At 39.0% G+C, this 21,091-nt stretch overlaps 1 protein-coding gene and 1 long non-coding RNA gene across 18 annotated transcripts in view; one reads left to right on the top strand and one right to left on the bottom strand.

Moving 5' to 3' along the window:
* osbpl8 (oxysterol binding protein-like 8) overlaps positions 1 to 21,091 on the top strand; it is a 65,622-nt gene that overhangs the window by 4,817 nt on the left and 39,714 nt on the right. For 3 of the 17 annotated variants that reach the window (XM_088347330.1, XM_088347328.1, XM_088347326.1), the window contains exons 3-5: positions 2,945 to 3,049; positions 12,673 to 12,709; positions 17,917 to 18,084. In XM_088347330.1, coding sequence (XP_088203456.1) covers positions 2,999 to 3,049; positions 12,673 to 12,709; positions 17,917 to 18,084 — 256 coding nt within the window. In that variant the 5' untranslated portion in view covers positions 2,945 to 2,998. Of the gene's footprint in view, positions 1 to 2,944; positions 3,050 to 7,167; positions 7,550 to 12,562; positions 12,710 to 17,916; positions 18,085 to 21,091 lie in introns of those variants that run through there. The other 14 variants (XM_088347329.1, XM_088347327.1, XM_088347334.1 and 11 more) reach the window with 12 other exon arrangements.
* LOC148357307 (uncharacterized) lies at positions 15,680 to 20,377 on the bottom strand. The gene is made up of 4 exons (XR_015852000.1): positions 20,279 to 20,377; positions 18,171 to 18,195; positions 17,891 to 18,103; positions 15,680 to 17,483 (listed from the first exon to the last, which is right to left on the bottom strand). It is a non-coding gene; the product is annotated as an uncharacterized LOC148357307 (long non-coding RNA).

Below are 21,091 nucleotides of genomic sequence, written 5' to 3'. Positions count from 1 at the left end.
CTGATGCCCTGTTTCACCTGGAAAATTAGCAACCACAAATATCTTGAAATTTGTGCTTCCCATTCAGCAAACTTTTCCTGTGTGACGATGGCAAAATATTGTCAAGTCCTTGCAAAATGTCACACTGAAGTGATTATAAACAGTGCAAAACCGTAAGATCTTATGCTGGCTTTATTGAGGCTATATCTGGATAGATGGCACTTGATAATGAATAAAATAAATTGATGATAACATAGTGTAAATTGTTCGCAACGAGGTTAGACATTGCACTCTGATAAACATGTAATAAAGTAAAATAAAGAGGAATATTTAGATAGCTAAGCAATATTTACAATATTTACTGTGTTATTTAGAGGCTTTACAGTAGCGCCCCTCCTCTGCTTCGTGTGTGACTGAGCGAAGCCGAAGAGAGATCCGTGTTTTAAGCCCAGCCACAGGAACACCGCTGCGCGATAAATGAACAAATCATGACAGCTCCTCCAGAGAGAAAATCTCGTTCTTTCCAGCCAGCGCGGACAGATGACAGGTGCTTTGTGCAAAAAAATGACCGTGCTGTTTGTGCATTATGCCCCGAGAGCGTTGTACCTCGCTAACCAAGGGTTGATCGTCAATACATAATGAATCATGAAAATGAATTCAAGGACAAGTCTGACATGGCGGAGACATTAAAATGCGCTGTGTCCAGGTACGGCAAACAAACACAGACCCTTAAGACCTTTGTCACTGCTAAAAACGCTACGACTGAAGCAAGCTATCACATTGCTCACTGCATCGCAAAGCACAGAAAACCATTTACTGATGGCGAATATTTTAAAGAAGCGTGTGTGTGTGTGCATGCGTGCCTTCTGCTTTGCTGCTGTTATTTCAAGTTTTGATATTTTCTGCAACAAGATATCATTGATGAATGGTATGGTAGCTGTCCATATTACTTGTTTTTTGATTGCAGTTTATAGTTGATGAAGAATGGTTAATTCAGGTTGATTCCTTTGGTAAAAAGTTCAAATCATGAATGGCAACAGGCCTTTCCACATGTTGTTCACATTCATTTTTTAGTTAATTGATGAACAGGAATAGTGGAATATAAATTGGTCAGTTATACGTTTTAAATGTACATCCATTTTGTTTATTTAGACTGGTGTAAAATTACAGCTCTGATGAATATAAAAGAAATGTTTTGCGAGTCATTAATCTTGGTGTGGCACACTGATTTACAAGGAGATTTGAAAGTGGCACTCCACAACAAAAAGGTTGCTCACCCCTGCTCTATACAATCTTTTCATAGTGCAGTGGTTAGCACATTCGCATATCATGCAAAAGGTCCCCAGTTCAAGACTGGGTGGTAACATATGTGGGCCTGGAGAGGGATGAGTCCCACCATGCTGTACTTGCTCTAGACATAACACAGGAAATGGTGCCCCTACGGCTCTAGTGGTTAAGGGTGTCAAGCAACCAACATATACATGGGCAAAAGATTTTCTTCTAAAGGTTCGTGTGCTTGTTCAGGTTGGTGATGGCAGATGGTGATAGTCTTTGTTTTAAATGGCCTGTAGTGTCTAGCAGAGGGCGGCAGTAGCTCAGGAGGTAGAGTGCTCGCCTTGGGATCAAGGGATCCCAATTCGAATCCCGGCTCGTCCGTGTTACATGTCGAAGTGTTCTTGGGTAAGACACTGAACCCCTAATACCCCCAATAATCAGGTTAGCGCCCTACATGGCTGCAAGGCCGCTATTGGGAAATGTGGAGCACATTGTAAAGCTCTTTGGGAAGTCATTGACTTGAAAAGCACTATATAAATGCAGATCATTTCATTTCATCAAAGAAGTGATGGCCAGGGTAAGAGAAGTCCTTAATGATTATTTCTTTTTGCAACAAGTCAAAAGAGGTCTTGGCGGTCAGGGTGAGAGGGTCAATAATATACATCCATTATCTGAACCGCCTATCCTCAGTAGGGTCTCATGGTCTCTGGAACCCCCTCCCCGCTGTTTTCGATCAGTGGACACCCTGAACGACTTGCCAGCCAGTAGCGGGGCACACGGAGACGGACAACTTGCTCGCTTTTTCACACCTAGGGACAATTTGGACTGGCCAATTTACCTGACATGCATGTTTTTGGAATGTGGGAGGAAAACTGGAGTGCCTGGAGGAAACCCACGCAAGCATGGGGAGAACATGCAAACTCCGCACTGGAAGGCTGGTAGCTGGATCTGATCCCATGCACTCAGGACTGTGCCTCAGACATCCTAACCACTCAGCCGGCGTGCTGCCAGGTCCATAATATGTTTTTGGTAATTTCCTCCAAACCAGACACAGAGCAGGCGATGATTTGCTGGGCTTTGTTGAGGACTGTAAGGTTCTTTTGTCTACTGCCGTGCACCCAGCATACCACACCGTAATGCCTTCATCAAAGAGTAGATTTGATTGCAATATGTTGTGTTTTTCCAAAAGGTAATTTTACGCATCACAGTGTCTTAACTGTTTGAGCTCCAGATTCCTACTGTTTAGAAAAACATCCATCCATCCATTTTCTGCACCGCTTGCGCTTATCAGTGTAGGGTCGCAGGAGTGCTGGAGCCCAACCCAGCTATCTTCGGGCAGTGGGCAGGGGGTACCCTGAACTGTTTGCCAGCCAGTCTCAGGGCACACAGAGACAGGCAACTCAATCACTGATTCACGCCTAGGCACAATTTGGACAGACCAATTGCCTGCATCTACTGTATTTGGAGAAAGAATAAGGTTTATCAAACATTCATTTAAGCATTTTTCTTGCTCCTACTACCACTGCAGATGCCACTCTGTACTAATTCATGCACAGATTGCATAAGCATCTGTCTTAGTCTGACAGATCATAGAGAATCCAACAGTAGCTTTGTGTCGTTGCCAAATGACTGTCAGACTGCAGTTGCAACTGTAATCATTTTTTGCCTGTATTACCTCACTACCTGACAGATATCCACATACTTGCATGAGCAACGCTGACAAGCCTCCCGGTTCATCTCAGACATGACCATGAAGTCTTCTTCTGAATCCCAGCAGGAGACAGAGATTGTATTGGTGAGTTGATAGAAAACCAGTTGAATGAATAGGACACCGTTGCACAAGTTAAGTCTGTAAAGTTTCTTCCAGTGTTTATAAGCCTGGCGTGACACCACAATTTAGTTGTTCATTCCCAGTCTGCCTACTATCTGACCAGCTTGTCAACTCCTTCAAGATAAAAAACTTCAACTACACTGATCAATAGTAAATTATGTTTTAAATTAAGTGTTTAAGATATTCAGTAACAATTTTTTAAACACTTTTCAAAGCGCATATTACAGTTCATATCACGTTGACATGGATGAGCATGTTGAATACAAAAATGTGCTATTCTTATCTGTGTTAAAATGTAATTTTTTTTGGTGGTAATGCTGAGTAATGCACCGCAAGACATTGCTGCCTCCATCATGTGCATCATGTGCTTGTTACTGAAATGACGTACATAATCTATTTCAAGCACTTCCTTAAAGTTTCAAATATAATTTATTGAAACTCCAATACATGAAAGTGCCGTGTTCTTTCACTGCCGTTCTGTCCTTTGAGTTCACCTCCACTTTAATCCCCGTAGTTTTTTTATGGGCTGAATGAGATTGGAATTTTAATTGCGGACAGCCCGACAACATCACTGCATCACTCTCTCAATGTTGGATTATTGAGTTATAGGCCCAAATGCCTTTCACCCCCGCATCGAGTATTCCAGCATAACTCAAATCGTTATTATAGCAGACCATGTTTTGATGTCACACAAGTATTTGCAAATATTTTGAAAAACGGTGTGTAAAATGCACTCACATTCTTGTAGCAAACTAAAAGAATGCGGCAACTTAAAAATGTTTTTTGTTCAATAACAAGTAAAAATGCATGCAAGTAAAACTTCAACCTTCTGCAATGTGTAGTGCAACCATTCTATTATAATCAGCAATTACAGTTAGAAATTACATTTTATGGTATGTGCTATTTTTATAATTTTACAATTTGGGGTTTATTTTTCTAAACTGGACTCTTTAAAGTTTAAAGATTTTAAAATATACATAGAAAAATAAATGTATTAATGAGCAACCTTTTTTTAATTTACTTAAATACAGTTAGCACACTATTTTGGAAGACAAAATCTTTTTCGTTAGCTTATTGAACCGGGGCCACCAGGTGAATTGTCCTCTTTGTATTTTCTCGGAAGAGTGGCAACAGGGCAGGTTCAAATCAACTGGCAAACGACCTGAAAACATAGATTGTTCAACATCACTGATTAGCACAGAAATTTTAGCCGTAGTTAACACTTTCAGAATCATAGTGAAGTCTACATGCACAGTTGTCGTGAAGGGGCTCGTGGTGGCTGGCAGAGAAAAAATGGATTAGTATGCCTGCATGCAGGGTTCGTACGCATGCTTGCAATCCTTGAAAATACTTCAATTGTAATGTTGTTTTCAAAATTTAAAGAGTTCCTGAATTTTGGCCGGAGTGCTTGTAAATGTTTGAAAATTTTGCCATGTTTCTTAGCATTTTGATTCAATAGTTCACGCATTTAATAAAAAAGAAAAAATACAAGTCTACTACTGTAAATATGAACTGGACATCTGAGCCACTGTTTTCACCTAATGGAACTGGGGAAATGGGAAGATTGGCTTTGAAAGTCCTTAAAAAAAGTACTCGAATTTGGCTATCATAAGGTATACAAACCCTTGTATATGGTGTAAAAATTACAAAGATATTGGGTTTTAAAATAAATGGTAAAAAAAAAATTCCTACAAATTCTAAATTTAATGTCCATTGGCTGATACTATTCCACTTTTAAATTTAATTTTAGTAATATTGTGCAAGCCAACTTTTTGGCCAATTTATGTAACCTTTGATATGTCAGGCGCTGATGATGGCACCGTTGCAACCTGATCTGTTGTGTAAATAGCACCTTAATCAAATGTTTATCAAGCAATAGTTTTAAAAAGTCAACATGGAAAAAGCCCTGCGGGAAGTATCACAGATATGAAAAATTGGCTCTTTTTTTTCTAATTTCAGGAACAGTCAACCAATTAACTAGGTTATTTTAGTTTTGCCATTTTTGAAGTTTTATTTATCAAAAAGAAGCATCCGACCTATAATTCTATCAATGAGACAGCACCAAAGCATGACATCCAACATGTGATTGAAAAATGTTGGGGTGAAGCATCAAGTGGCTTGTACACCATCCTAAAGGCGTGCAATTACCTTTGAAAAATGTCAATGTTATGGAACTAATAGAAACATTACGAAACTGTTCTGAGGCGGAGATCGCAAAGTGAAAATCTCATTTGGTGGGGGATAGAATGGTAAATGGGTTGCATTTATATAGCGCTTTGCATGTCACTAAACCCATCGTAATTAGCTAATGCCTTTTAAACCACCTGTACTCCAGATAAAAATATTAAATTAACGGAATAGTTTGTAGTTAGTACTGCTTGAGTGTAGCATCCGTGTATATAATTACATTTGACAAATTAAATAAATCTAAATATACAATTTGGACCGGCCAATCCACCTGAAATGCATGTCTTTGGAATGTGGGAGGAAACCGGAGTGCCCGGAGGAAACCACTGCGCCACCGTGCAGCCCATGCAACTTATCAAGGCTAGCAATTTGAGTGCTCTCTTTTTATGTTTTGAGAATCGCTTGCTTCATTTCGATGGTTTTCATGTTTTTGCTTCTTCTTTTAACATAAATTAAAGCCTTGGACCCGAAGAAGTGACTAAAGTACAATAAATACAGTATTACATCCCCGGAAAACACTCAAGATACTTAACTGAATTAAGAGAGTGAAAGACATTGTGCAAGGTAGTTCAAGCCACTGGCATATCTGCATTTTCATGATGCCGTGACACAAACCCATAGCCCATCAGCGTTTCATATGACATCTTAGAGACGTAACTTGTAATACGCACAGACACCATAAAGTTTTTGAGCTTATGTAACGGCCCTCTTTCATGCACGACACAAGGTTTCACAGTCACTCGGTTCATTGCCTGCATTCAGTAAACAAAACAATACAAAAGTCAGGGGCATCTGTTCACGACTGCATTTATCTTCAGCGCATACAAATTTACTGAAGCTACGGCAAGCAGACAACATTTGAGCACATTAATAGTGAAACTTCAATAATAACGATGAACATAACTTTCCCACGTACCTGCATTCAGTAAACAAAACAATACAAAAGTCAGGGGCATCTGTTCCCGACTGCAATTATCTAAAACATTAAAGATACAAAAAAACGGGTCATCACTCAACAGGCCGCACCTTGTTGCGTGTTTGCATCAAAACACATTGTTTCATCGTTTCACGCTGTATTGCTTTACTTCTTATTTAGTGCTTTTTTTATATACATCATTTAGCACAACGTATATATCTTTATATACAAAAATAATTTGCGAAAGCAGCTGATACTGATATTGGGCACATCTTACCTTCAGCGCATACAAATTCACTGAAGCTACGGCAAGCGCTGAAGCCCATAAAGTGCCAAACGAAAAAGACAGTCGCAGACGCCCATGACTTAACAACTGAATGAGGTACCGGAATATTAACAGTAATACAACAAAAACACAGATTTTGTGAGAATTCAAAAAAACATTCAAAACAATCAAATTTCAACTCTGTTACACTTACAATTTTTTTTGTTAGTGATATTATATTGAGTGGTAAATGTAATAAAGAAGGGCCAAAAATATATCTTTTTTAACACTGTAAAGTGAAAACAATGCTGAATTCTAAGGGTCTACTGTAATGTTATTGATGATTTTTTTTTTTAAATAAAAGAAATTTCAAATAGAAAGAATAAGTCATTTAAAGGACATCACCACCATTTCCGATCAGCAAAAAAAATCTTACTTCTTTATTTATGTATGTATATATTTAATTATTTTCTGAAAATATGACTAAGTTTTACTCTTGGGGTTAATAATAGAAACTGACATCGGCTCAGGACAACAAGTTACATCCATAACATCCTCTCTCTAATTAACTTGGAGAAAAAGCTTCTCTATTGACATAATTTGGTAATTTCTTGGCTGATGATTTTATGTTCTGATTTTCCCGTCTGTAATGCAAACTTGTCTGCTTGTTGAAGGGGAACACTAGCATGCGTGATTCCTGCCTTGATCAGCGGCTTTTTGTACTTTATTGGTGCAGGAGGCCGTCTCCCCAGACTCGTAAACGTTCCAATAACTGCCTCAGTACACAAGCCCAGGTCTCCTGATAGTGCCTTCCACTTCAGCCCATTCCAAAACGCCCACTTCCTTGTTTTTGTGAGGCGCTTTGATAATTTCTATGATGCACCCGCCAGCCTTGCAAAAAAGAGACTAGTGGTTTGTGATGTCATAAATCAAATAGAAAGAAGGTGGATTGAGGCAGCAAACCAAAACAGTGAAGGAAGGAGAGAAGGGGGGTTTACGAAATAGTGAAGCTCCCTCCCATCTTTCATCTTTACAGTTGAAGCTCGGAGCTCGGTCATAGTGCGACAGCAGTGGAAAGCATTCCTCCCTTCATACGGTACGCATTTATCTTATCCGGGGGGGCATAGACCAAGTAACAAACAGTCCGTTGGGGACTGATGCATGACTTATACTTTGTGTTTCGATTGATTTGGAATCGGCTTTAAGACCTCGGGCCTTTCATTCGTCTTTTTGTGGCCGGTTTCCTAAACGCTAGCGTCACATGCAGTGTAGGCTGAACACCACTTTGCTTGGCAACTGCATACACGTGCAGACATGCCGCTGCTGCAAAGATGGGACAAATACATTTACACAACTGAGGGTTCTTGGTAGGAACCATTTGGGCAGACAGAGGCGCTTTCTAAAAAAACATGTAATCAGATTTTGACATTAAAACAATCTATCAATCTATCTATAGATATTCACACACTCCTTAAAAGCTTGGTCAAAAATAACCCAATTTAGTTCAAGTTGAACTAAATAGATTTGTCTTTATTGTCACTGATATCAACGTTGTAAAACATTGTCTGCAATGAGATTAGGCATGGCGCTCCAGGGTAAACATGCAAAAAAGCCCTAAAAGAGAAAAATAAGACTAGCAGGATAAATAGGGAAAAATAATTACAACGTAGAGCTTAGAGACTGGCCTTAGTTATAATAATCGTGCATTGTAACAGTAGTGCAATGAAAAGAAAGGCAATTACATTGTAATAATAATTAAGTGTAGACTGATGCATTACAAGGCTTCATTTGACACACTCTCCTGGGCTGTTGTGAAAAATCTAAAAAATGTTGCTTTATTTTCAAATACTAAACATAATGGTCATATTAGTTAAAATAGCTCCACCAAAATGACGTTGAGTTGTTTAAAAAAAAATGTGGTCACATTCTAAAAAGAAACTCCAAAAGTGTATCATATTAAAAGTAAAGAATATTACTCTATAATAGTACTCATTAACCCATGGTAATTTTGTCTTCCAAAAAACAACCTACAAAGATTGATTTATTTCATACTAATCAATCGAGTGAGTTGGATTAAACTGATCCAAGTACTGTGATGAATTGGTTAATTTTGGATCCCGTTTTGGTTCTTTTTTTACCCAAGTCCGTACACTGAAGTTTAACTTTGAAAGAACGACTTGTAATTCAAGAAGTGCAATATCAATATGTCATTCTTAATGTTCCCGACGTCTATGTCCTGTAGAATCACATTTAATTAGGTTGTGCTAGATTCCCAGCAGAGAGAGGACAGAAAACTTCCCTCTAATGAACTCTCCTCAAGTCCCATGAAACTTCCATGAAACAAAAGCACTCTTGTGAGTCATGTTTTAAAAAAGTTTTGTTGGTGAATGGGCTGAGCAGTGTGATGTAACTCACTAGCAGCTAAACATCATCTGTAAATTCAAAGGAAACATTTTTTAATTTTTCTTCCATAATTTCCAAAAGTTAAAGCCTCTTCTGTCGATTTGTCCGTTTTTGTCTAAGTACCGGTAGTGTGACCTACATGGAAATCTGCGGAGGAACATATGAATATCCACTAGGCTAATTGCGATCCTTATCAGGATCAGTGTGTTTACATAATGCATGGGCAACAGGTGAACATTTTGGGGTTTTTAAAACACTACATTAAAGTAAACTCCTTAAAATCAATGTTTGCATTTACTTTTAAAGGCACTGTGGCCGTTATGATGATTGTGGGAATGATAAGAGTTTTTACCATTGTTGTTTAATTATTACTGCAATTATATGACTTTGATTCTAAAAGCTCTCACGTGCTACATCCGATATAAACATTCACCATGACTGTTTCATATCCAATTCAAATCCTCCACTATTTTTTTACAACCAAAAAGAGCTTGAAGGCAGAAACTTTGCTCGGCAAAAAGGTTTGAATCTAGTATGTTCATCATTGTTTTTATTCCATGTTTTACCTCTTACTCTTTGTCCTACTCTGCTTTTTGCAATTAATATAGCTAAATAGCTGTACTAAACATGTAAAACAACTATTGAGTATCACCAATCGCTTTTAGCCTAAAGGTAGAAACTTGGCAAGCAGTAAGTACTAAAATCAGAAAAGTATTTTTTATTTAACCTTTTTATTAAAGCCTTTGACGAATTCCCATTTAAGCTTTACCCTTTGCTATTTGTCCTTATTTGCGGGATTTGATTTACCACTCTATGCTTACACACATAATTAAATCCATTCAACCGTTGGCTTTCAGTTTAACCTTTCCAAGTGAAGTGTGTACCGGGTTCAATCCAGATCCAGTAAGGCTTTATTCCAATCAATCTTTCTCTCAGTCGCTAGCGCTCCAACATTCCCTTGCAATTACCGTGCAATGAAATTACTAAGTCAACACTACAAAAGCTCCTTGTTATCATCTAATATTTTTTGAAGAGAATATATCTCATTCAAGCTGGATGAATGTCAGCTTAAGCTTAAACCCTATAAATAGCTTTTGTCTAAAAAGAAAAGTTGCATTAAAATGTAATAGAAGAGTCTTTACCTATATGTGAACCTCTAAATGTCTATGATTTACAGTATTATTATTTAAATAGACTTGAATGCATTCTGATGCAGATATACTGAGGTTAACAACTACAATAAAGGTTGGCAGAGAAAAGGGTGGAGTAGAAATAATAATATTCAGCTGTAAATGTTCAAAATAATAGTTAATGTATGACAATTTGTCATTTGGGCCACTGCATTGCTACTGGTTTGTTGGATCCCTTAACCACTAGGATCGTAGGGGCACCATTTCCTGTGGTGTGTTTTGGGCAAATACAGCCTGGTGGTGTCTGTACCTCTCCAGGGCAACATATGTTTCCACCTGGTCTCGAACCGGGGACCTTGCGTGTGGTAGGCGAATGTGCCAACCACTGATCTACGGAAACCCATTGTGTCAGATCAGGGGATGGTGCAATAATATTCTGTGCGATAACCTGTGCAGCCCTTTGAGTCTCTTTGTGATTAAGGGCTATACAAATAAGAATGATTTGACTTGATACTCCTACAAAAATAAATAAATGTATTTTTGATATATGATTACACGACCCTCATTTATTTATTACTAGAACAGACATTCATTTTGTGTGCAGTGTTTTAGGCAGAAAAAAAAGTTGCCTTTGTTCTGTTGTTATGCTGATCGGGGGAAAAAATGGGCTATGGAGACTGTAAGCTGTGGGTTATGTTTGTGCATTACATAACGTGGGAGATTTTATACATAGTAAGCAAACAGTGACGCTGGACGTTGCTACTTGCAATTCAGCTACAATCTGTTATTTTTCTTAAAGACTTTACCGTGAGAAAATAGAAGGTGGGGCTTTACACTTATTCTTCCCTAAAAGCTAGTTACCAAAATAATGTAACAATTTAAGAAAACCAATAAAAAGTTGTCATAAAATAAGTGATACAGTCATAATACCGTAAACAACAAATAACAGCAATAGTTAGTAAGTAATTGATACAAACAGGCCAATAAAAAATTAAATTTAATTAGTAATGACTTCAAACACTCGGGCGACTGAGTAGATAAAATAAAAGTCACTAAATTCACAAAAGATAATGATAGCAAAAATGAATGAGCTTCTTTTTATTAGAAATGTGATAAATACATTTAAAAAAAAAATATATATATATATATATATATATATATATATATATAATAACATTGTTGCTTATTTCCAGGCAGCTCATTGTATTTGATTCTGATCCCTGAGGATTTTTATAGCATATTTGCTCACTCCTTGTGTGTGTTAGTTTTTTTAGTAGAAATCTTCATAGATCTTTGGCAATTCTCACATATTTTTGACTCCTAGCTGACTCAAGTTGTCAGGAAACCGGTAGGGCTGAAAGGCAGATGTAGCGTGTGATACTACCAGACTCCGTCCCCATTACCTAATGTTCTGAAAAAGTAAAAAAATAAAATAAAAACAAACAAAAGTCACAAAATAATTAATTCAAGATGGCGGCGCCCCTGTTCGGCTGCGTCTACATCGGCTCGCTACAGTTTTTTACACTTCGGCCATAAGACCCAGTCTTCGACTCAGTTTTGACGGCGCACAAAGATGACTTAAACTGCAGATTAATATACGATCGCAGTTTTTTTTTGCTGGATATGCGATCATCCAGACATCAAGCGCTCGGTGCTACGACCACTCGGGAGTGTTTATTAGCCACGGACTGCTATGTGAACAAGACCCAGCGGCCTACAAAGCAGCGAAGCAGAGTGGCAAGAGAGTGGCGTGACCGGACGAGGAAGCGAGGTTGTCGGGCCGGGCTAACCGCTAGGCTAAACCCTTCAAAACGCCTCTCCCATCCATTTTCCTCTCCAACGTTCGCTCTCTGGACAATAAACTGGACCATTTAACAACTGGAAGTGGCATCGAACCGCGAAATGACGAATTGCTGCGCTAAAATTCTGACGAAGACATGGTTAATCTTATCTATCCCGGCTGACGCTCAGGGAAACTGCGGGTCAGATGTATCAACATTTTGTTCTGTATACACGTGTACACGAATGACAATAAACTAAATCTGAATCTGAATGTGGTGTGTCTAGCATGCACCTGTTTGCCAGGCCATGTTTCTTCAGGTCAGTGCCTATCTTCAGAAACAAAAAGATAAACTAGTTTGAGATTAAATTTCTAATAACCGGAACCAGTATCTTTCATTTAAATATTCCTTTGGGGGGATTGTATGATTACATTATAATAAGATTATTGCTAAAGTCAAGTCAAGTCATTTTTATTTGTATAGCCCTTAATCACAGACTGTTTTAGTTTTAAATAAGAGGGTGTGTACAGTCTTTCATCTACATGATCATAGCTATCTGTATTTCTATACATATATGCAATATAATTGTACAAGTCCTAGGTCACACAAATTGTGAAAGTTAAAAGTAAATTGAGTATGTAATTACGGATGTGTATACCTTTTCAATCTCCATTGTTATCACCATGTTTCCTCTTTTTGTGTCTTAATTCAACTGTTTTCTTTTGCTGTCTGTGTCTTTTTGGTTGCGATGGTCGGCTGCGGCTTCTCCCCATTGCCGGTTGACAACGCCTCAAGGATCCCATCCCACTCTTTTTGTCCTCATCCTTGTTTCATTTTCTTCTCCCTTTTGCATTTCGATTCCTCCCTTCTTCTGTTTGACTCCCTCTTCACAATAAACCTGTTAGCACCCTGCAGAGTTGAGAGAGCTCCATGCCACCTCTGGTAAGCCTCTGACCTTTATACATTGGAAGGGATGAGGGTAATTATGGCAACAACATGCCAATATTACATGACAAATTATGGCGTAAAAAAGGTTTTGTATTAAGTAATAAGACTGTGTCTTACTTGCTTGAACCAGTACAAGTCCAGGACTGTCTGATGCTTGCCAAACATCATTCTATTCAAATGAAAACTTTTTTTGAAGAAACCCAATTTAAAAAAAAAAAAAAAAGGTAGAAACTTCTACGATGGCAAACAGTCCAGGGTGTCCCCTCCCCACTGCCGGAAAATAGCTGGGATGGACTTCAGCATTCCCACGACCCTACAGAGGATAGCGGTGCATATAATGGATAGATGGATGGATGAATGTAGGTAGAAACTCAACTTTTTGTTCATCTTGCTTTGGGACTGTTTTTCTGAAAAGGCACCAGGGCGACACAATTTTTCATTAAAATTTTGAATCAAATTCCTTAAGTATTAAACATGATTGGATCTTTAAGCACAACAATTATCCTAAATCAGTCAGGCTTTTAATTCTTTCTGCTGAACAAAACGTTTTTTTTTGTTTTTTTAATAGTAATCAAAGGAATAGCGTTTTGGTGCCTCTCTGGTCCCTTTCTGGCCCCTTCTTCTGTGATAATGGATTCTTCTAATTACATTGCGTCATGCATTGTTCTCATTTAAACATGTCATTTTTAATATCATGTTTAATTACGTTATGTGTTTTGTTTACCAGGATATTTATTGACTACCATGCAAAAGAAAACACTTAAAGGGACAATGTGTAATAAATAGGAGTTTTTGAATGTATATTATCAAATCTAGTGCTTAAAAAGGGCTTCATGTTATGTTTAACAAAGGTGGCCCTAGGTGCAGAAACACAAGCTTAGGGGCCGGTCACACAGACATTTGCGGCTGAATCACGGCCAGAAATTTCTGCCTCTGAGGCGGACGCTATTGGACGCATTGAGTTCGCCATTCAGACGAGATACAGCGGTGCTTGACACGAGTTCGGAAATTCGCGCGCGGGTGGCGGCGCAAAAAAATTTTGCCCTGCCCAATTCTTCAGAGCGCGGGTACGCAGCCTTTCACGAGCGTATTGAGGCTGATCCACGGCCAGAAGTTTCTGGCCGTGAAGCAGATGCTGTTGGACGCTGTCGGACGTTTAGAGACTGCCATATAGACGAGATAGAGCTGTGCTTTACTCGCGGTCGCAAATTTTCACGTGGTTGGCCGCGTTCAAAACTTTTGAGCAGCTCAAAAGTTTGAGCACGTGTTTAAACCGCGTGCCGCACACGTGGTCAACACGAGGAAATGACGCGGAAATGACGCGGAACGACGTGCTCTGGCCGCGGCCAGGGCGTGGTTACACATGGGTAGGACGGGAAATTTCAGCGGGTAATCGTGGGTGGAGCATGGTAATAGCATGTTCTGCGCCTGTATCGCGGTGTTATTACGTGAAATTAGCGTGTGACACTCAAACGCCTTTCTCCGCGTATAAACAGCGCGAATGCCGAGCACACGTCAGTTGTGCTCGTGACGTCAAAGGGGTGAACATGGATCCCCGTCAGCATAGTTTCTCTTCATTTCGAATAAATCTTTCGGTGCATTCGCAATGATCGCAGCAACGCTTTATTGCTAGGACCTTAACTTGGCCTTTTGGCTGAGAGTAAGAATTTCGGCTCCTAAGCTTTGTAGCGTATTATGATCTGATCGATAATGAATAAAGAAGATAGGCCAACAACCTTTAAACCTCACCCCGCCCCCCAGTCAGCGTAGTGACTTCGTCTCAATCCATTTTTATTTATTGACAGTCCTTATCAAGATAATAAAATAAAACTGATGCCATAGCTTGAAATCTTGATCTTCACGGGACTGTGTTTCTACAGTCCGTTTCCGAGATTAGCTTCCCCTCGCTATTACAACCACATTTACGTCGTTTAATCTCACTTTTAGGGAATGTGATGGCGAATATATATCCAAAACCACTTCGTCTTGCACTTGTTGGAAATGTAATACAACTTAAAGCATTCCGTCTTTGTTTTTGTTGTGAACGTAATCGAACGGTAATGCACACCGTATATAAAATCCTCCCCCCCTCGCGTGAACGCGCATTCTGCTGCGCTTCCAACAAAAGCGATCGTATTCTATATAAAACGCTTATTAAAACTATAAATCGAGCTAATTAAACAATTGGGAGATCCTAGTCTAAATAACGCGTTTATTTAAACAATAATGTGCGATCGTATTCTACAAAATGCGTTTGTTAAAACGTGGATGAAAAAGTCACGCGGGGGGGTGGGGCGGTTATGGGTGTTGCGTAGGACTCGGATTTGGGCACAACACCGGCTCGGCAGTTTTTATACACGTGGTCTAAACACGGAAATGATGCGCAAATGACGCGATGAGAGGAAGCGGAAAAGTCGCCGGCGTCTTTTTTCCGGCCATACCACAGATCAACAGCGGGTTGGCCAATTTTGCGCATTTTCCATCCCGGGCAACCACGGGCAAAAAAAAACCGCAAAATTTTAGCCTTGATTCAGCCGCAAATGTCTGTGTGACTGGCCCCTTAGTGACAGGTTTATTTGGGAGGAAAGGGAATTTTTAAAAAGTTATTTATTCCTGGAAGGACTGGAGAAAAATAATCAACATAAAACATAGTCTGTAAAAAACTCACAGCGGGTACAGGAAGTCTTGAGTTGGTCAAGGAAGGACAGGCATCGAGGGGTCAGGAAACAAACGCAAGCAGGAACATCAAAATGTAAAGCAGTAACTCAACAGCTTTTGCTGTCAGCAGTCATTATATACAGGGTTCCGAACAAGGATCAGGTGTGGGGATCCTCCAGTCTCTCCATCCGCTGGCCCTCTCTGGAGGATGGTGAATTGTCTATTAATTACAACTATGAAATTAAACTTGTACTTAAAATTGTCTGCATGTGTATTTAGTTATAAATACATATTGGAAAAATAGAATATATTTCTTCATTTATTGCCAAGGTATTGGATTAAGACTCAGTATCTCCAGTTACAAAAGATTTTTTTCCTCCTGGTGCAGCCGCTTATCAAAACATTTCAACTGTATGGGGTCCCCCACTAAAAAAAGTTCGCCTCATGCCTCTCCTAAACACACTGCCCAGGCAGCAAAGGATTGGCTACATGAAAAGTGGTCAAGCCAGTTTTCAGTTCTCAACCCCAAATCTTTGTATGGAGTGAATTGTTTGCCTAATGACTGCCCCAAAGCATTACTGCTCCAGAGGATATCTGCTTAGAGGAATATGTCAAGATACCTACAAAAGTGTGTGAAAAACTCTTGAAGACTTACAGAAAACGTAATTGTCAACAAAAGGTATACAACAAAATATTGAGATGGACTTTTCTTGATGACCTGATACTTATTTTCCACCATAATTTGTGAAGAAATTCTTTAAACAGTAGACAAATTGATTGGATTTTTTTTTCTTCTCATTGTGTCTCTAAATTTTGAGGTATTACCATAAAGACAATTACAGGCCTCTCTCATGTTTTTTAGTGTGTACTTGACTAAATACTTAATGTCCCCAACATGGAATGTCATGGAAAAAAAAATCAAACCATAATTGGCCGTTCCTCACTTGTAAATCACTGGCCCTTTAATGCAGTGGTTTTCAACTGGTGTGACTTTAAGACTCACCATTCCAACCAAATCAAGAAAAAAAATCCTCTTCTCAATGATTGTGCAGTTTAAAGAAGAGAGTATAACGTATTCCCTTATTTTCCCCAAAACAAAACGACGAGCAAAACCAAAAGTATTGTGAGTCAAATGAAAATGCTTCAAAGGTGAGCTATGAGGTCGCAACACTGAGTGCCAAATACTGCAAACCTCACTAAGGATGAATTTATTATTATTACAAATTTTCCGTTTACCAAATCTGGGCGGCCTTCGAAAAAGTTTGGACACCCCTGTGGTAGTCTGTAGCCCATACAGCCTTTTGAGACCTTATATGATTAGAGGCTATACAAATAAACATGACTCGACTTGACTTCAAGTACCGTATATATTGCTTATAAGCCTACATTACATGTAAGTGATCCCCTGTAATTGCTTTAAAATAGCCACGTACTAAAAGAAATTCAAAACCTTAATAAAGTGTGTACCTAAACAAGTTAATAAAGATATATTTTCTGGTGAAAAGGTAAAAATATACCATTTTAAAACTATTTACTGTACCTTCCAGCAGCGCTTCAATGGCAGCCACTCGTACAGCGTATTGTATTTCACACTCATCTTATTCTTCGACTCAATTGTTGTCACTGTTTTCCACTTTTCCTTACCCTAATCACTAACTTTCTTAGGACCCATTATTATGGGCAAAAAAGTCAAGTCAAGTCAAATTTATTTATATAGCCCTTAATCACAAAAATGTCTCAAAGGACTGCACAGGATTACAATGATACAATTACCTGATCTTAAACCAACACGCGGGCAAGGAACAACTCAAAACCTCAGCGTGAGGAAAAAGAGAAACCTTGAGAAGGGACCTCACAAGTGGTATCCCCCTTCCAGGATGACCAGGGTGAATTACATTCAGCATGAAAGTACACAAACATAGTAAACACTAGGTAACATGTTGAAAATTTGTCCGGAAAGTGCATGACAGCAGCAACGCCCCCAGCCTGTAAACTAGTCCAGAAAGTCTTTGACGGCCACGACGCAGCTTCCCATCTATGCCGGCTAGTCGATGCAGGCGTTGACATGCTTCAGGTCAGATGCTGGTCTGTTGACTCATTTCAAATTGTCCTTCTCCGTATCAACACGAGCCAGGCAGTCGGAAAAAGACAGGACAATACAAAATATGAGGTGGGCATCAATCATAAGCTTTTGAATAGAAGTGTGTCTTAAGTCTAGATTTTAAAACTTCCATTGAGGTTGCAGATCTTAAAAAGGAAATAAAACCAACAAAATCACAATAAAAGGAGATGTGGTCTCTCTCAAACACGCTGACTGAACAGGTAGAAGCGCATAGTCTCCATCCACTGTTAAGGAGTGTAATTGAACTTTTGTTTTTGTCTTTGTCTTAGTATTATTTTGCCAACGAAAAGGCCAGCAACCCTCTGAAAACGGGTTTGTGACCCACTTTTGGGTATCAACCCATTAGTTCAGAAACAATGCGTTAACGGACCATACTAAATGCAATGGGTTGTCACCTCTAAGGATGTTTGTGTTTTTGCAGCAGCAGCCGTAGTGTATGTCGACGATGCCGGTTCTTTGACGTCAGGCAGGATGAGCCAACGCCAGGTGAAGGAAAAGGACAAAGAAAAGGAGACCGGCCTCCAAACACCAAACCGTGAACTCGTGGCTTCTCCATCTTCACTCAGCCCGGGCATCAGCTACAGCCACGGTTTGCTTGCCACTTTATTCTTAAAAAAAATAAGATTCCATCAATTTGTTGCACACAAAACACTCAAAATTTCTGATATGAATTACCGTATTTTCTGTACCACACGTCCGTCTGTAAAACGAGCCCAGATAAATGCGTAATTAAGAAGGAAAATACATGTATAAGTCGTACTCTTGAGTATAAGCCGCATTTTGGGGGGAAATATATATGTTAAATCCAACACCTAGACCATAAATAAAACCCCTAGCAAAAGTATGGAATCACGAGTCTTGGGCAAGCCCTTACACAGACATTTTATTCTGTAGAAAAAAACTAAAAAAATCACAAAAGTGAAACAACGGTAAGGTCAGTCCAAAGTGCAACACTAAAATAAATTAAGAAGAAACATTGCATTGGTCAGTAAATGTTACTTTTGTAGAGCAAGTGCCGGGAAAAAATATGGAATCAATCAATTTTGAGGAAAAAAATTGGAATCAATGCATTTTGAGTAAAAAATAAGGACACGCCCAGGAATTTTCCTTTCTATAAATGGACACCTGGCTTAGATTAAGTTTGCTTGTTAGTCAGCAGTTAAAAACAGTGCAGTTTTCGCACTTTAGAGGGCTCCTGGACTAAGTGGATTGGCAGGAATCATAGCTCCAACAAGAGAGATGTCTTTTGAGACCATAGACAGGATCGTCAAACTTTTTGAAGAAGGTAACTATTTGTATGGTTGCCAAAGATGTGGGCTGTTCACAGTCAGCTGTATCGAAGATTTGGACCAAGTACAAACAGCGTGGGAAGGTTGTTAAAGTCAAGTATACTGGTAGGCCAAGGAAGACATGTGGGCGCCAAGACAAACAAATAAAGGCCATATGTCTTGAAAACAGAAAATGCACAACAAGACAAATAAAGAGGAAATGGGAGGAAGTTGGAGTCAATGTATGTGACAGAAATGTGCAAAATTGCCTAAAGTAAATTGGATTCTCATATAGGAAAGCAAAAAGTAAACCATCGTTGACGCTTAAACACAAAAAAACAAGACTGCAATGGGCTAAGGAGAGGCAACCATGGACTACGGATGACTGGATGAAGGTTATCTTGTGATGAATCACAAATCTTAATTGGGCCAGGTGTAGATGCTGGAACTTTTGTTTGGTGCTGTTCCGGTAAGATTTACAGAGAGGACTACCTAAAGAACCCATAAAAATTTCCACAGTCCTTGATGACATGGGGCTGCATTTCAGGCAAAGGCACTGGGGAGATGGCTGTGGTAAAATCTGCAATAAATGCACAAGTTAACATTGACATTTTGGACAGATTTCTTATTCCTTCAATTGAATAAATGTTTGGGAATGATAAACTCATTTTCAAAGATGACAAAGCATCATACCACAGAGCAGAGACTATAAACGCATTCTATGGAGAAAGACACATCCGGTCAATATCATGGCCTGCAAAAAGCCCAGATCTCAACCCTATTGAAAACCTGTGGTGGAAATTAAAAAAAAATGGTCCACAGGAAGGCTGTGACCTGAAAAGATGATCTGGCAACTGCAATCAAAGAGAGTTGGCACCATATTGATGAAGAATACTGGCACTCTACAAGTCCAAGCCTCAGAGACTGCAAGCTGTCATAAAAGCCAAAGGTGGTGCAACTAAATATGAATGATTTATTTTGATTGTTTATCTCGTTGTCTATTTTTCAAGTCAAGTCATCTTTATTTGTATAGCCCTAAATCACGAAGAGTCTCAAAGGGCTTCACAGAATATTCAATATTCTATATTTTTTTCCTCAGAATGGATTGATTCCATATTTGTTCCCAGTGCTTGGTCTAGCATTTACTAACCACCACAAAATGGTTTTATTCATTTATTTCAGTGTTTCTGAAAAACGTTGTTATTTCATGCTTTTTATCTGAGTTTGTTCTACAGACTAAAATGCCGTCGTGAGTACTTGTCTAAGACTGAGGATTTCATATTTTTTGCTAGGGGTTGTACTTTTTGAGAGGCAATTTAGAATACAAATAAAATAGAGAACACGGTTTACTCGCGTTACACGTTTGTGCATATCTTAAACACACTCGCCAGTAACGACGTAACATGTTGAGAGTTATTCAAATAACTCTTGCATAAAGAACATGATTAACGACCCATCGGCTTCACTCCAAAACACTAAATCAAATTAAGTCTCCATCCTTTGTGTCAATTTTACCGGTAAACAATTCCCGGTAGGTCCCCGAGGTAGACGATGCGCCGGCTTCCTCCTTCCGCTTTTATGACACGGTCAAGGTTGAAATTATCAACACAGGCCTAGAGCGCCCTCTTGCGTTTCACTGTGAAAAGAATATTTAAAGTGATATCCTGTACCGGCAATACAAATTTAAAACTCAACGATATAATGATGTGTTAATAGTTTGTCATTATCAGTCTTACCAGAGTATAAGTCACACCCCCAGCCAAACTATATAGTATCAATATTTGAATCTATGAAATGCTATTTCTACCTGGCACCGTGTGAAGGGGTTGTCAGAGCTCATTTTAACCTCCTAATAATTACAACATATCACATTTGGCTATCATGCGAAAGGGAATATGTGTTGGCCTGGAGAAGGACGGTCGCCCGACGACCTTAATGGTTAAGGGATCCAACCAACAATAACATGGTAGTAACATGTTATTTTAGAAATTAATATGAAACTGGTAACCCTATGTGCTAATCAGTAACAAAAGAGTAGCTTTAAGGTTCAGAAACAGTAGCGGCCCCTGGTCTAGTGCAACAGGAAAAAAAAGGCTAAAAAGAACAAGGAAGAATACAAACTATGGAGATTCAAAGTGACCAAGCTGTACCATTTTTCCCTAATTTTTTGCCCAGCTTTTTGCAAGGTTTTTGTGCACTTTTAGCAACAAGATGGCAATTATGTCAGCTCTCCCATGTCATGTCAAATAAACCTACAACTATTTAAAAAGAATGCAGATTTTTGTGATGGTTTACATATTTTTGCTCATTATTTAAATATTTTTTAAT

Source organism: Urocampus carinirostris, chromosome 11 (genome assembly GCF_059441175.1).
Source record: "Urocampus carinirostris isolate Australia breed hairy pipefish chromosome 11, RoL_Ucar_1.0, whole genome shotgun sequence".
Taxonomy (NCBI): domain Eukaryota; kingdom Metazoa; phylum Chordata; class Actinopteri; order Syngnathiformes; family Syngnathidae; genus Urocampus; species Urocampus carinirostris.
Note: the sequence above shows the minus strand (reverse complement) of the source record. Positions and strands in the feature narration are given on the sequence as shown.